General features: G+C 42.0%; 1 protein-coding gene across 6 annotated transcripts in view; it reads right to left on the reverse strand.

Annotated features, from left to right (window-relative positions):
• TBX15 (T-box transcription factor 15) overlaps positions 1-14,769 on the reverse strand; it is an 89,711-nt gene that overhangs the window by 16,015 nt on the left and 58,927 nt on the right. For all 6 annotated transcript variants that reach the window (XM_036452553.2, XM_036452554.2, XM_036452555.2 and 3 more), the window contains exon 6: positions 8,913-8,977. In XM_036452553.2, the coding sequence (XP_036308446.1) occupies positions 8,913-8,977 (65 nt within the window). The remainder of the gene's footprint in view (positions 1-8,912; positions 8,978-14,769) is intronic.

A 14,769-nucleotide genomic window follows, 5' to 3' on the forward strand; every position in this document is an offset into this window, starting at 1 on the left:
CCACATGACATAACCTCTTCATGCCTAAGTCTCCCATCTGTAAAATGGAGGTCATGATATTACTCTCTCCTAATTGCTAACTAATAAATGCAGATTGACATGGACAAAATGTATCAAAAGGAGAGAAAACAATGAAAGCTTGAGCACCATTGGGCTAACTCAAGAAAAAAAAAAAATCACTCCAACTGCTTAGGTTACAACCTGAAACAAGAGAAAACCTTTTTACTTCACTGGAACTCAAAACTGTGTCCGCCCTCTGGCTCTGGACTGAATGTGGAGGGATCTGTGTGTTACTTAATCCCATTTCTTATTCTCTCCTCCAAGAACCAAAAACGTGTCCCTCAAGCCTCTGTAGGCTTCATTATCTTGCAGATATTTCAGAGTCCAATATGTTAGCCATTAAAAAGACGTCACTCTGTTAGATGACACCATTGCTGGGCAAGAGCCATAGATAATAAAACAGCTGCCAACCTTCCTTGGCAAACCCACATGGCCAAGAGGACAATGGTGGAAAAGGTTCATGATGGAGGAGGGGGAACAAATAACAAGGCAGAGAAGATGGTTAAATACCGTAAGCCCGGGGACGTGATGAAGAGCTCTGGTCCTGGTGACTAGGAGGAGTCTGGCCGGAGGCAGCTGCCAGAGTCCAGTGTGGGCCAGCTACCTTGAACTGTAGATGCAACCAGGCTGGCCAGAGAGGGAGTCCAGTACTGATTACTCCCATAGCTCAGCTAAATGTTACCCATGCCAGGGATAACAAAAGAGTATGCAAAATCTAGGGAGGCTAGAAAGATTGCCAAGAAAGAGCAGGAGGAGATTGGCTGGAAAAAAAATACAGCCAATGGCTCTAGGGACAACAAATGAAAATACAGAAATTGAAAGTGAGACACTTGGAAAGTCATGCTGTCGAAAGTAGGCAAGTGGTTAGCTCATTGGCTCTGTGCTGGCTACGTGAGCCTTCGGGAGCAACAGGGGACTGGAGGTGGACAAGGGCGAAGTTGTCTGCTGACTGGCAAGCAGTGCCTAGCGAGGAGGGTAACATCATTCTCTGGATGCCGTCCCTGCTGGATTTGCAAATTCTAAAAGCTACTATCTTACTGTACTCAGTTTTACCATCAGTAAAATAGGTAATGCTGTACCAATACTGATCATCTCAGGGATAAAAGTAGATGACTTGGACCACAGATACTACATGAAATGATTACTATTAGTTGTATATTTACAATTTGAATGACTATAAATACAGTAGGTCCTCGGGTTATGTCAGATATCCGTTCCTATGGTGCGACATAACATGATTTTTGCTGTAAGTCGGAACCCACCTACTTAAGCACCTACATCGCTCACATGGAGCACATACGCAGTAGTAAGGAAGTGAAACAGTAAAAAAAAAAAATATATATATATATATATAAAACAATTCCTGACCTTTATTTGTGATAAATAAATAATAATAAAAAAAACATAAAGCACATATATACATAGGTCAAAATGATGGAACTTTTTTTTTAATAAATAAATGGGAGATAGTGAGGTAACCATGAAATGAGTCCAATGTGACCCAAGGACTGCCTGTAAATGCATGAGATCGAACTGTATAAAATTGCTGCTATTTTACCATAGCAAGTTTATATGTTCAGTTTAATAGGTAAGAGTGTAGACAAGATTTGAGATGCTTGATTATAATAAGAGAGCTCTACTAATCAGTTGTAACTCTACTCATCAGGAGATTCGCCCTGCACCCTTCCTCCCCTGACTCCCAAAGAAAAGCTATTTCTTCTGGGATCTAAGCAAAGATGAACCGGCCCAGGGCTCATTTCTAGCTGACTTTTTCTCTTCCTGTCTGTGCGCTTCAGCCACTCTGATTCCTCCTGTCACAGATCTCTTTCTAGCTGCACACTCAATCTTGAGTGTGTGTTCTGAAGAGGGGCTAGGCCTTGCCAGGGGTTCCTGTCTGTGCTCAGGGAGATGAACATGGCCTTAGGATAGCAGCTGCTGAAGAGCGGGGCACAGGGAAATTCTTCACTCCCAAATATTTCCCTAACCACCAGTAGAGATTCCTTTCTTTGGCTTAAGTATGAGCCTCGTTAAGCATCCTCGTCCAGCAAACAAATACATCCACCCCTGTAAAGAATTTAATGGCTCCATTTTTAGATCACCATCCCCTGAAACAATATGTGAAGGGACGTTAGGCACCCAGATGGACCGCCACCAACCAGTCACATTCATAGCAAACAACAGTGCCGGCCACTAATGAGCTCACATTCAAATTGCTTCCTATACCTCCTTGTGCAGACCCTGTCACTTTTCAGTGATGGGCAACCTATTAAAACTATTTGCCCATATAAACCAACCTCCCCATCATTCAGGGCTTGCCACCAGCTCCTTTCTGATGTGGAACTTGAGTGTCCTGGTTCAATCCTCCAAAAGTGGACCCCTTAGAAAAAAAGATACCCTCCTAACGTATTCCAACTCCCTGAGCTGCAGAGGGGCCGCTCCACCTGGGACCTCTCCTGGTCCCAACAGCAAGCTGGGGCGCCAGGCCAGCTGGGAGCACGTGGAGGAAACCATGTCACATGAGAGAGCCCCCCTCTGCAGTTGTCATAGACGCAGTGAGCCTGGAAGTCAGGGTAAAGCACAAGGTCAGAGGCAGGATGGAGGCTGTTGACAGAGTCGTGGACTTTATGGCACTTTTAAAGCAAGTTCATAGAACCTCTCAGTCCCCAGACAGATCAAAATTTCAATCTTCTCCTTTTTTTTATGCCATGTGTTTGCTTTGGAGGAAGTCCCTGGGAATTACATGAAATTTCCCAAGCCGACTTGGGCTTTCTGGAAAATCTTGGCAGCCACCCTAACAACAACGAGGCTGTCACATCAGATTTGTGCCGAGAGCCCCAGGAGCCCTCTCTCCTCGGCTCCTCCAGCTGCCCCTTCCCAGCACAAGGTCTGTGGTTGCAATGCTCCCCCTAGCTGAGCCGAGTGCACCGTCCAGGCATGTGAGCGGGCGTACCTCCTGCGGCTGCTTCTGGACGGTGACACTCACAGCAAAGCCTCTTGCTTCTCTGCAGCTTCATGACCTTTGTCTTCTCTTTGGAACAGGCTTCCCACTGGGGTGGCAAACCCCCAAGGATGTCATTTTTACCTCTCAGTTTGCTACTGACCTTTCTCAACCAAACCTTACTGTGCTTGGGCTCAGCCCCTGGGACCCCTGCTTCCCTGAGGCTCACAGACTCTGAAACCTACAGGCTGTCCTCCTTTTCCGGGGAGCCAGGCAGTCCAACAGGTCCCCACTGTCCAGAGCCAGTTCAGCTGGTCTGAAGGGCAGGGGCTGGGAAGGGCGGCTAACCCACAATTAGGATGAGTCAGTGTCTCACAGCAGTGGTCCATCGCAAATTGGAACCAAAATTGCTTTTACTCTTTCAAAATAAGCCCATTTATAAATTCATTCTCTCTTGCCTTCTTATTTGGTGTTCAAGGCTAGCTCCCCGTCAGCCTTGGTTGGGCTAAGGCTTTCTTGCTCCAGAGCTCCTGGTTTTTCATTTCTCTGCCACTCCCTAGCTCGGTTTACTGATTTGTACTAAACAAACAAGTATTATTTTACTCTGTATACCTGGCACTATAGGAAGAAAATCTAAAAATAGAAAGCTGGAAAAGGTAGTCCTATTACAAGGAGCTTACATTCCAGCAGGGGGCAGAGTCCTAGAACCCAGAGCACAAGACAACAGTCATCTCAGGCTGAAGGAATCTACCCCCCAAATCCCAAACAGGAGGATATTGCTGTCTCCTCCCAGGAGGAGTTACCTCCCAGAGGGAATGCTGGAAATTGTGTCCTGGGGCTAGGTCTGATTCAAGGTAAACATGTATCGACCCACTCCCCACCCAAAGCCAGATCTAGACCACATTATTTCTGAGAAATCTGGAAGAAGGATCAATAAAAGTAAGTAAAATCTCCCACCCATTGCAAAGACCACGTCTGGAAGTAAAATTAAGTAAAAACGTGAACACACACACACACACACTCACACATGTACTCACATACATGCACCCACACGAACACACACACACGTGTCTTTCTGGTGGAGACTTCTCATCAGGGACCTGGTTATGTGCAAATGAAAAAAGGGTGAAGCTTCATAAGTAGAGTTTGAAGGGTGATGACCTTCTCACACCAGAGTGCGAATGATGATTCCTAAAGAAGCAGGAGAACCATGACAGGCTCCAATGATGGTGACAGCACAGGGCTGACACTGGACTCACTGAGTCTCTTATTGGGATTCTGGAAGGCCCCATGACTATCCCCTCTTATCCTTATTTGAACTCAAAATAATTTCCAAGGAAGACCTAGGAGCCTGATGAAATGGAGATCAAAATACCAGTTTGATGTTGGCAAAGGGGTCTGGAGACTATGGTATAGGCATAAAGGCTGAATGAGTGGGCTAGAACTCCACTGAAATAAGCTACTCCCCCAAACCGTGGGCCTCTTCTGCTGGGCTTACCATCCAGTGGAAAGAGCCCAGAAGGCCAGCTCTCTGCAGGCAAGCAGGTCCTAAAGGGTTCCTCCTCCCAGACTCAGCAATCAGATCAGTTACCTTGGTTCCCCATCGAGCAGAAGGAGGAAGCAATGGGGCGAGAAGCCAGAAGTATTTCTCCATGGATATCTCTTTACATTGAAAAAGAAAGAATGGGAAATAAGTATCCTCACCCTGGCTACCCTCAGCGGGCACTGCTATCAGCCCAGCCGCAGGACGATGTGCTGCAATGAGAGGCTTACTGGCCTAGAGACTGGCAGGAGGCATCATAAGACGTTATCAGGCTGTTGTGTCCTCCTCATCCTTTCTCTGACACTTCTCCCTTCCTGGGCCTCTGCGTTGCACTAGGAAGGATTGAGATCAACAAACCTGAACATGTTTTGGTTTGAGGTTTGGCAAATTCTGGGACTCCAAAGTATTCCACAAATGTTTTGTGTTCTGCAAAATCAAAAAACATTGGCTGAGCGCTTTTCTCCCTAATTTTTAACCCCATGTGTTTTGAAAGGAAATGTAATCCGTATGTTTAGGGTACATTTATATGCAACTCGTCAAACTATGCTCGTCTGTATGAGCCACTCAATGTCTAAAAGGCCTGGGGAGGATCATGGATTCATAAGAATTCTGTTAGCAAGAGAAAGGCAACAGATGAGGCACAGGCTGGAAGGTGACAAGCTGGGCTCTGATATTGGCACAAATCACCAGAAGATTTACAGATAATCCTCTAGATCCTCGCCCATCAATCCGGCCCATCTGCACAAAGGCATCAATCATTCTCGCCCTCATCAGATCCTGCAGGCAGCTAATGATAATTAAATTGGGATAATCAAATAATTTGAAGCTTTTCAAAGAGAAAATAAAAGGGCCACAACAGTTGTATTTCAGTCCAGCTTCCCAGAGTGCTGGGAGACAAAAATGGTTTCTACCTTTAATGACCATCCTGGCCCCATCATGACACAGGTTTGCAGTGTCATTGTATCACAGTATCACCTGCCAGCAAAGTTCAGCCTGACTTCCTACACGTTGTTTACAGGGGTGCAGGAAGCAGATGACAAAGTCCTGAGGAAATAGACAAAGAAGGGCAGAGTACTAGTATATACAGGTTGTTTTATTTAGAAAGTAGGAGGTCCTTTGTCTTTAAATAGGCTTTTTGGGGGGAAATCTATTCTCCATACCTGTTGACATAAAATAAGTTCAGTTTCAATCATTAGCCTCATAGAGCATAGAAAATGCATGGGTTTGGAAGTAAGGCAGACTTGGGTTTTAGCCCCTCTTCCAGCCTTACTGTGTGACATTAGGAAAGTTGCTTAAACTCTCTGAGCCTCAGTTTCCCTACTTGTAAAATGCAAGTTGCTTTGAAGATGAGACGGAATGTATGTAAAAGGTCTGGAGCACAGTAAGCCTTTGATCACAGATAACTTCTATAACTAATATTACTTAAAACAGCATGCAGGTTTTATTTTTTTGTTTTTGTTTTTTAAATATATTTTTATGGATTTCAGAGAGGAAGGAAAAGGGAGAGAGAGAAAAACATCAATTATGAGAGAGAATCATTGATCAGCTTCCTCCTGCATGTCCCCTTACTGGGCATCAAGCCTGCAATCTGGGCATATGCCCTTGACTAGAATCGAACCCAGGGCCCTTAAGTCCACAGGCTGATGCTCTAGCCACTGAACCAAACCAGCTAGAGCTTAATGGGACTTAATGGGGTATTTCCAGGTTATGAGAAAAATCCTAATATATAATAAAAGCCTAATGTGCTAAGTGTCTGGTCATCCATTCAACCAATCAAAGTGTAATATCATTAATGTGCTAAGGCCACTCAACTGCCCCCTATGACGTGAACTAACTACCAGAGGACAGACGCTTCGACCAGTAGGTTAGCTTGCTGCTGGGGTCCAGCCGATTAGGATTGAGCAAGTCAGGCCAGACATATACTGGAGCCCTCCCGCAGTCCCTCCTCGACTGGCCAACCTCCTGCATCCCTCCCCAGTTCCCATCATGCACCAGTGGGGTCCCTTGGGCTGACCTATGCCCTCTCACAATCTGGGTTGAGGGACCCCCTCCAAGTGCACGAATTTCTTGCACTGGGCCTCTACTAAATAAATAAAGCATGGAAACGGGCAAGTGAAGGCTATAGTTCTGCTTTCCTGGAGTCCTTACAAAGAAGAGCAGTTCCCCAGGAAGATTAGGCAGTTACTGAACAGTAGACATTCACCAGACATAAGAGCAGGCACAGGCCAGGGCCCCATGATGAGTCAAGGTCCCTTCCAGCCCACTGAGGAAGCAGAGGGACCTCAGGACTTGAACTGAGATGTCATCACAACTTTATAACCAGAGGCAAATGCTTCAAGATGCATGGCCTTATTCTTAAGTCCATTAAAATGTGGTTCCAACCCCATAGCCCAGCTCTAACGCTGGTCAGTACAGCCTATCTATTCAGATTCTCTGCCCAGGTCACACCTCTGACAAATGAGGATTCCACTAGAAAAGTGTAGCAAAGAAAAAGAGGGAAAAAAGAAAAGAAAAGCTCTGGAGCTCCAAGAAGAAAATAAACACAATAAATGCCACTGGTGAGACAAAGTAAAAAATAAATAAATAAATAAAAGGAAAGTACTTGAATAACTAAAGACAATAGGATTGGTTGGGCCCTGGGCAAATACAGTTGTGTCTAGAGCAGAAATTTTTAACTGCTGTTCACAGACCTTTTCGAGAATCTGAAGGAAGCTGTAGACCTCTCCCTGGAAAAATGCATACCTGCTCATCCGCACACGATATTACTTACAATATCTGGAAACACACAAAACCCATGATGTCCATCCCTGGACTCCGAGTTAAAGATCTCCAATACCCTAGGCTTTTTTCTGAAGGGCCAGCTTCTATTTTGAGCTTTAATCACAAGGTCCTCAATATGCCCAGAGAGCCAGCCCAGGAAGGGAGGCAACAGGAAACAGCTCCGGCACCTTCTGTAACCTGAACATGGACTAGAAACTCTGTGAGGAAGAGGACCATCTCTCTGAACTGAAAGGAATAGGGATTCGTTCTCCATTTTGAAAACAAAGGCTTTTGTCTTATTTTAAACAAAGAGCCCTTGAGCAGGAAGGCATCTGGCCTGGAGTCCATATGCCTGAGTTCTCACATAGCTGTGTCACTAACTAGTTGCCTGACCTAAAACATATTACTCAATTTTGGCATCTGCAAACTGGAAATTTAAGTGGCTTTTACTTTATTCAATAGATGGGACCTTAAAAAATTCTGAGGTAAATAAAATTATATAGAAATCTAAAAGCTCTTACCTATATGATAAGTATCTCATAAAAAAGAACTTCCATAAATCATTTTGTAAAGGAAATAATCACTGATTTTTAGCATAAATCTGTTTTCTAATATGTGCTAGCTATGTAGTTCATGAATGATTAAATATAAAACTAGTTCATCTGAAAACTCTTGCAGAGAAAATAGCAAAGATAACTTCTAACAATTTATGTCATTCCAATGTAAAGAAATGCCCCCAATTTGGAAAATGTCTTAACACTAAAGTGAATAGTGTCACAAAGCCTACACACTTTATGAGACATGCATATCACATTTGTTGTTTGTGTGGTTTGTGTAAAGTGAATTTTCTGATCGAATAACCTTAGATCAATCTGGTTTCCCTGGCAATTTTAGTTCTCTCTTAACTCTGTGGATAACAGATTTTCATTTTAGAAAGGAGGTATTTAGAGAGAAGACAGAATTAACTATAAAAATACCATAGTCTCCAAGGCCATTTACAATAGGAGCAAATAGTTCTATAAATGTCAACAGTTCCTTCGAGTTTCACTATATAACCACCTAGTCAATGGTGATGTTAGCGCACCCAGAGAGGTGCTGCTCTATAAACTCTCTTTATTAAAACAGAAACATCTCATGTTTTCATATTAATCATTTCAGAAAAATGGTTAATTTTTTAACAACGTTTTACCTCTTAAAAGAAATAATTATGTGAAAATTTTTATTTGCCCACAATTCCTTATTTCCTGATAATGAAAAATAGATGAGATATCACTGAAAGTTCTCCAGCCACATATAAATGCTTAACAGAAAACATAATCTTTTGATGATAATAAATCACCATAAAATTTGTTTTAAGTGCCTGGATTACCAAGTATGATTTAGAGGAGGAAACACCATGAGGGACTTGATCTGATAATTTAGAGTGTTTTACCAACCAATCTGGATAATTCAGCCTTTAGAGGGCAGCTTTTTCACTCCTGGATCAGCTGTCTATTTGTCCTTGCACAGAGATATGCAAGTATTTTCCCAAAAAGCAGGAGCCACTGGGTTGTGGTTGGAATAATGTCACATATAAAATAAGTCTCAATGAGACTCTTTCCTAATTCTTACCTGTTTCTTCCAGAATCTCTGAATCCTTTAGCAAAAGGGTTCCGGTCAATTTTTAATCTGGTGATCTGGAAACAAACAAAGAAGCATGAATTGTATTTTCATTAATGAACTTCCTTTTTGGCTGCTCCTGGAAAAATAACAAAAGTCATTCTGTTAATAACAGCTAGTGTTTTTATTTCATTTCCTTTTAGTTGGAGCTTTAAATGAAGTTGATATAGAACTAGAGCCTGGCACACAGATGTCTGACCCACCTGACCCTCTTCTCCCTAAAAAACAAGGTTTTCCCAGTATGACTCCATAAACTCTTTTCCATTCACCTTTGTTGCCCCAAAATGGTGATAAATATTGAAATGGAAAACTGGGTCCGTGGTACATGATACACAGAAGGCCCCTAAAAAGTGGTTATTGAATGAGTGAGTAAATGAATAAGTAAGCAAGTGAATGAATAATGAATGAATGCACTCAGCCAAGCCAATCAGGAGGAATCACCAAGACAACCTGCCTCATGTGAAGGATCCAAATAATTGGCTGCATTACCCATTTTACTTAAGTTGTGTCTTCCAGCCACTAGGGATTGTTCCTTTGATGACCTGAAATGGTCTCATAAAAGACACAAGAAGTAGCTATTCTTTTGTCAGGCTGCACCCAAAGGAAATTTTAAAATCACGTGACTTCAGGGGGCAGAATACAACATATATTATTCAATCTCCAAGGCTTACAAGAGAATCGGAAGAAATAGATTCATAAGGCTGAGCACACCCAACAAAACAACCATCTGACCCAGCTTGAACAAGTCCTTAGGAGCTATCTGGTCAACCTCCTCTCAGTGCATAAGCTCCTCTCTATAGTATCCTATCCTAGTTCTATAGGTTTATGTGGTGGTTGTATGTGTTGTCCCCGTGCCTCTAGACTAGAACAAGCCTGACCAAAAAATCCCATATGTGCTCTAGTGTTTCTGCTTTTAGCCTTGGTCATGGGACGTATTTTGATACCTTCATGTCTGAACCGGATGTGAATGACTCTCTACATTCAAACAATAGAGACTAAGGAGTGAGGGAGGAACTCCGGAAAGGAGGGAAGGCATGCTCAATGGAAAGTCATTCTAGAAATAAGAGAGTCTCATTATTTGATATCATCTTTTTCTGATGATTGCAGAACTTATCACTGGGATGGTTCAAACTCTTTCCAATGTTGCAAATCTATTCAAGACCCCCTTCCATCAGAGCAGAATTTCTCAAAGCCACAGTCTTTAAAGGTCTTTAAAATGCAATGTGAGACTCTGATGAAAAAAACTTGAAAGTACCTGTTATTTTCCCCCCTCAACGTTCCTTGCCTCTAGAATGACATACTAATAATGTAGCACTAAAAATACAGCAAAGGCAATTTTACATGCATTTTAAAGACCAGAGCAGGAGCCTGGCACTTCGGCTTTCCAACGTCCACTGTCTGCCCTGTGAATGCTGAATTGAGTTTAAAGACTGTCACTGCATTCTGCTCTTGACTTAAAATCAGTTATTTCTTCCTCCATAATCCACAGCCATAAACCACACACCATATTTTCTTTTCAAGTTGGGGTTATAATATTTTATTTTCTCTTTCAAGTTGGCTTATCCTGTTCGACCCATTTATGATAGGGTTTTATGATATATGATTGTGCTGCTGTGTTTCGGGGACCTCCACAGACCTTTGTAAATATAACGACATTCTACTTCATGGGCCTGGTAGAAAACCTGTTTCCCACAATTCACTGGATCTCAGGCCAAGGGGCCTGTATAGAAGTTTAATAGACAAACGCCACCAAATGTTAGGGAAAACAACATCTCTGTACTTGTTTCAAAGTTTTTAATGAGAACTTCATGGAGAATGTGGCTGTGCCACTTATTACTGATTTATTACCAAGTGCCTTTTGTGTGCAAAGCACCGTGACAGGTAGCACAGGTGGCAGAATGGTGGACAGTCAGTACATGGCTGTTACTGCCTTTCCTTCCAACCCAAGGAGCTTATAATCTAGGAAAGAAGACATGTGCACTAACAATTACAATGTAAAACAGAAAGTGATTAGGTTTGCTGTAAAGCTAGAGTGCTGTGTATGCTTAGAGAATGTAGGGATTATTCCAAGTTGAAATGCTCTGAGGTCTTAGGAGATAGCATGTGGGAATGCATTTGAGTAGTTCATTTTCAACCCTATTCCATCATAACATGTATCAATTAGACCCTAATATGGTTGTCTGTCTGTATCACCCCACCTTAGACCAGATCACCATCATCTATTGACTAAACTGCTCTATCCTTCAGATTGATCCTCCTTCTTTCCCTCTTGTCCCTGTCCAATCTCTTCTCTAAACAGAAAAAAAAAAAAAAAAAAAAAAAGTGATCATTGTTAGCATGTCACTGGATCATGTAATTCTCTTCAGAGACTCCCACTGTACTCCATACCTGGCTCCACCCACACTCCTCTATCCCTGGTTCATGGGCTGGAGCCCACTGAGCTACTCTCAGTGTTGGAATGTGCCAAACATTTCCTGCTCAGACCCCTCACACTCTTATCTTCAGACAAAATGTGCTCCTTTCTATATTCTTCACATAAGCTACTTCCTCCTCCTCCTAAATCTCACTCTACTGTCATCTCATAAGAGAGGTCTTCCTTGATTACTCCTACAAAATAGCATCCTTCCTCTCTCTTTTTAAAAATATATTTTTATTGATTTTGGAGAAGAAGAGAGAGGAAGAAACATCAATGATGAGAGAGAATCATTGATTGGCTGCCTCCATGCCCCCCACTGAGGATTGAGCCTGCCATTTAGACATGTGCCCTTGACCAGAATCAATGCTCTACAAGCAGATGCTCTATCCACTGAGCCAAACTGGCTAGGGCCTGCTATTCTCTTTAACTGCACCCTCTTTAATTCAGTCTTTAGTCTTAACCTAGTTGGCAGTTACTATTGTAGTATTCATTTATTTATTTTTCACATGTTTCTCCCCCTGCTCTATGGGTAAGAACCCTATCTATTTTACATACCATTTTCTTAAGCAGGATCTAATATGACATGCTATTCATGCTCAGTAAAATATTTGTTCAATGAGTGAATATGAGAGGGAGGAAGTGGGGAGGGAATGAGGGAGGAAGGGGAAGAGTGAGGGAGGGTAGTGATGGTGTGGGAAACAGGGATCACCAGTCCCAAAGCCATAACAAGCCTTAAAAACTACAAAGCAAACAGTTCCCTCAATCCTATTTGCTTTCACTGTAGGCATTACAGACAAAAGTCTTAAGTGTTCTTCCAGTGAGAACAAGATCCATTAGTAGCTTCCCAGGCAGCCAAAGCTACTCTACAGGAGTTATATGCAAACTCGGTCCAATGATAATGAGGAGACATGGAAAATACAGAGGTTATGGAAGCATTTTTGTTCACTGATTTTATTTCCATAACCTTACACTGATTGGTGCAGTCTGAGCTATTGAAGGCTGAGGCACATGAGGGAGTGGTTGCTGGCCTGCCACCACTCATTTTAATCATTTTCACTGACTTTTTTGTTTTGCCTAGTAACATAGAGGCTATTAATAAATGAGATATACCTCACAACGCACAGTGCAAACATAAATAACACAACCTACAAAGTAAACTAAGTCTTGAGTATGGTTTTTACAGGATAGGGCCTGCCCTTATTAACACTCTCTTAGTTTTGCTTATTTTTATCATACTGCTTGAAGGGTATTCCATTAGGATTTTTTTTTTTAAAACCTTAGCCTGTATGAAATAGAAAGTTCTACACTTATTTGATTGGAAAGTTACGGTAAAACTGGCTCACTAGTTTAATATATAATGAGTGACTTAGAAATCCTATTGGATTTGCTTACACAAACCTGGCTGTGGTTGCAGACTTCCTGGTTCCTGTAGCCAATTCTCATCAAGAAATAAGACTGTGTTACCTGAGGAGAATGGGGCTGTATCTTTTTGGAAATCTAGTTTCCTGTTTGGGAAAAATAAAAAAAAACCTCAAGATTCAGCAGGCTTTTCCCCCTAGAGAAGACAGATTCTGTAATGGAAATTTCCTGCTAATTCCATGAGGACATGTTGGCATCAGCCTCTTCCAAGAAAACACATAAAGTGTGGAGTCACCTTTATTCCAACCTCTACCACCTTATTCTTCACGATGAGATTCTGGGCATGGGGTACCTTCATCTCTGCCACAGGCTGGCCAAGTTGGCACACTGAGAGCTAATAGCAGTAATAATAACTTTAGTATGCTAGCAGCCCCGGGAGTCTATGGGTCAGTCCGAGGGGGGGGGGGGGGGAGAGGAAGAAATGGGAAAAAGGGAAAGAAAAGCTTAAGATATTTCATGAAATAAACTCTTTCTTCACACTTTACTACTATTTATATCCAAAAACTAGAAATACAGATATATAAAGAAATTGGTAGTAGAATGGTGTTAACATTCAGCAATTTTCCAAGGAAATATTCAGAGCTCTGCACTATGGGACAGACACAGATGTCTTAGAATTATGGAGATGGAATTGTCCATCTTAATTAGTGGTTTTAGGGCTTTAAAATTCCATAGGCCAATTCTAATTCCCCCTTCCAATATTTGAGATATCAACATTGATAGTCCAATTTTTTATTCTACCAAGTGAAGGGACTTAATGACTACTATCTCTTGCCATCATTATTTTTAAAAAAAAATCAATGACATTCTAGCATCAAAAAAGTTAAGAGGACAAAATAAAAATTGTAGAGTCTATTAAAATGAATGTTTACATGTATGAAAAGTCTCTATAACTGTCTTTTATTTTTCTCACCTTTCAATGGACCATCAAAACCTTCTCCATTGGCTGAGTACATAGAAGCACTGATTCAGACCAAACCACCAATTTGCAAATGAGAATACCGAGGGATTCGTCAAAAGCAGTGCAATCCACAGCTGGGTCTAGTACTGTACTCAAGTCTCTTAACTACCAACCTGATGTTTTCTACCATGTCGCACAGTTTTTTGTAGAACATTCAACCTTTGTTTTTAAAATGCTTAAAATATTGAGAGGAAGACTGAACAAGCACACCCAGGTTAGCAAGTGAAGTACACCCAGTAACAGTTCCATGAGGGAAAGCTCATTTGCAGCTGAAAACGTAAGGAAGGTGATGGGGAATAGTATTGGACCAAACTTGAAGAATAGAAGGACTCTAGACAGATAAAGATGAAGGGGGTGCACATTTCTGCAAAGACAAGAAGATAGGCAAAAGTAAGGAGGCTACAAAATACAAATAGTAAAATTCTAATTAGATTGCTGAACTCCTGTGGCTGCTTAATGAGGGTTAATTAAAAATAAGCTTAGAAATGTAGTTGATAATTGGCCACAGAGGACCTTAATTGAAAGACTTGGACTCCTGGACTTTGTTCACAAGGCACTGAGGAGTCATTGGCAATTTCTGACACAGAAATGATGCAGTGAGAGCTGTGCTTTTGGAGATCCATCCGGCAATGAGACATTGAGCTTGCAGTCCAGGTGACTCTGCCGGATGCTATCACAACACCTCAAGGTTGGAGGAAAAGGGGCAGGTCCAGAACAAGGGCAGAAGCAGTGAGATTAAAAAGAAAATATTGCATCCATAGAAGCATCAGAGTTTAATGGTAGGTTGGATGTGGGAGAGTCAGGTGTCCAGCCTGGATGACGAGATGGAAGTCGATAGAAAGCATTGTTAACAAATGAATAGTGCAGTTACAGTGTTTTGTTTACCAGGAACAAAACATGTTCCTGCCTCTCAAGGACAGACTTGCTAAAACTACACCGGCCTAGAATATTGTGAGGGTTTAAACAAGTTTACAAACGTGAACATTCATAATTTTTAATACTTGAAAATCACG

This window comes from Pipistrellus kuhlii, unplaced genomic scaffold (assembly GCF_014108245.1).
Source record: "Pipistrellus kuhlii isolate mPipKuh1 unplaced genomic scaffold, mPipKuh1.p scaffold_m20_p_24, whole genome shotgun sequence".
NCBI classification, from domain to species: Eukaryota; Metazoa; Chordata; class Mammalia; order Chiroptera; family Vespertilionidae; genus Pipistrellus; species Pipistrellus kuhlii.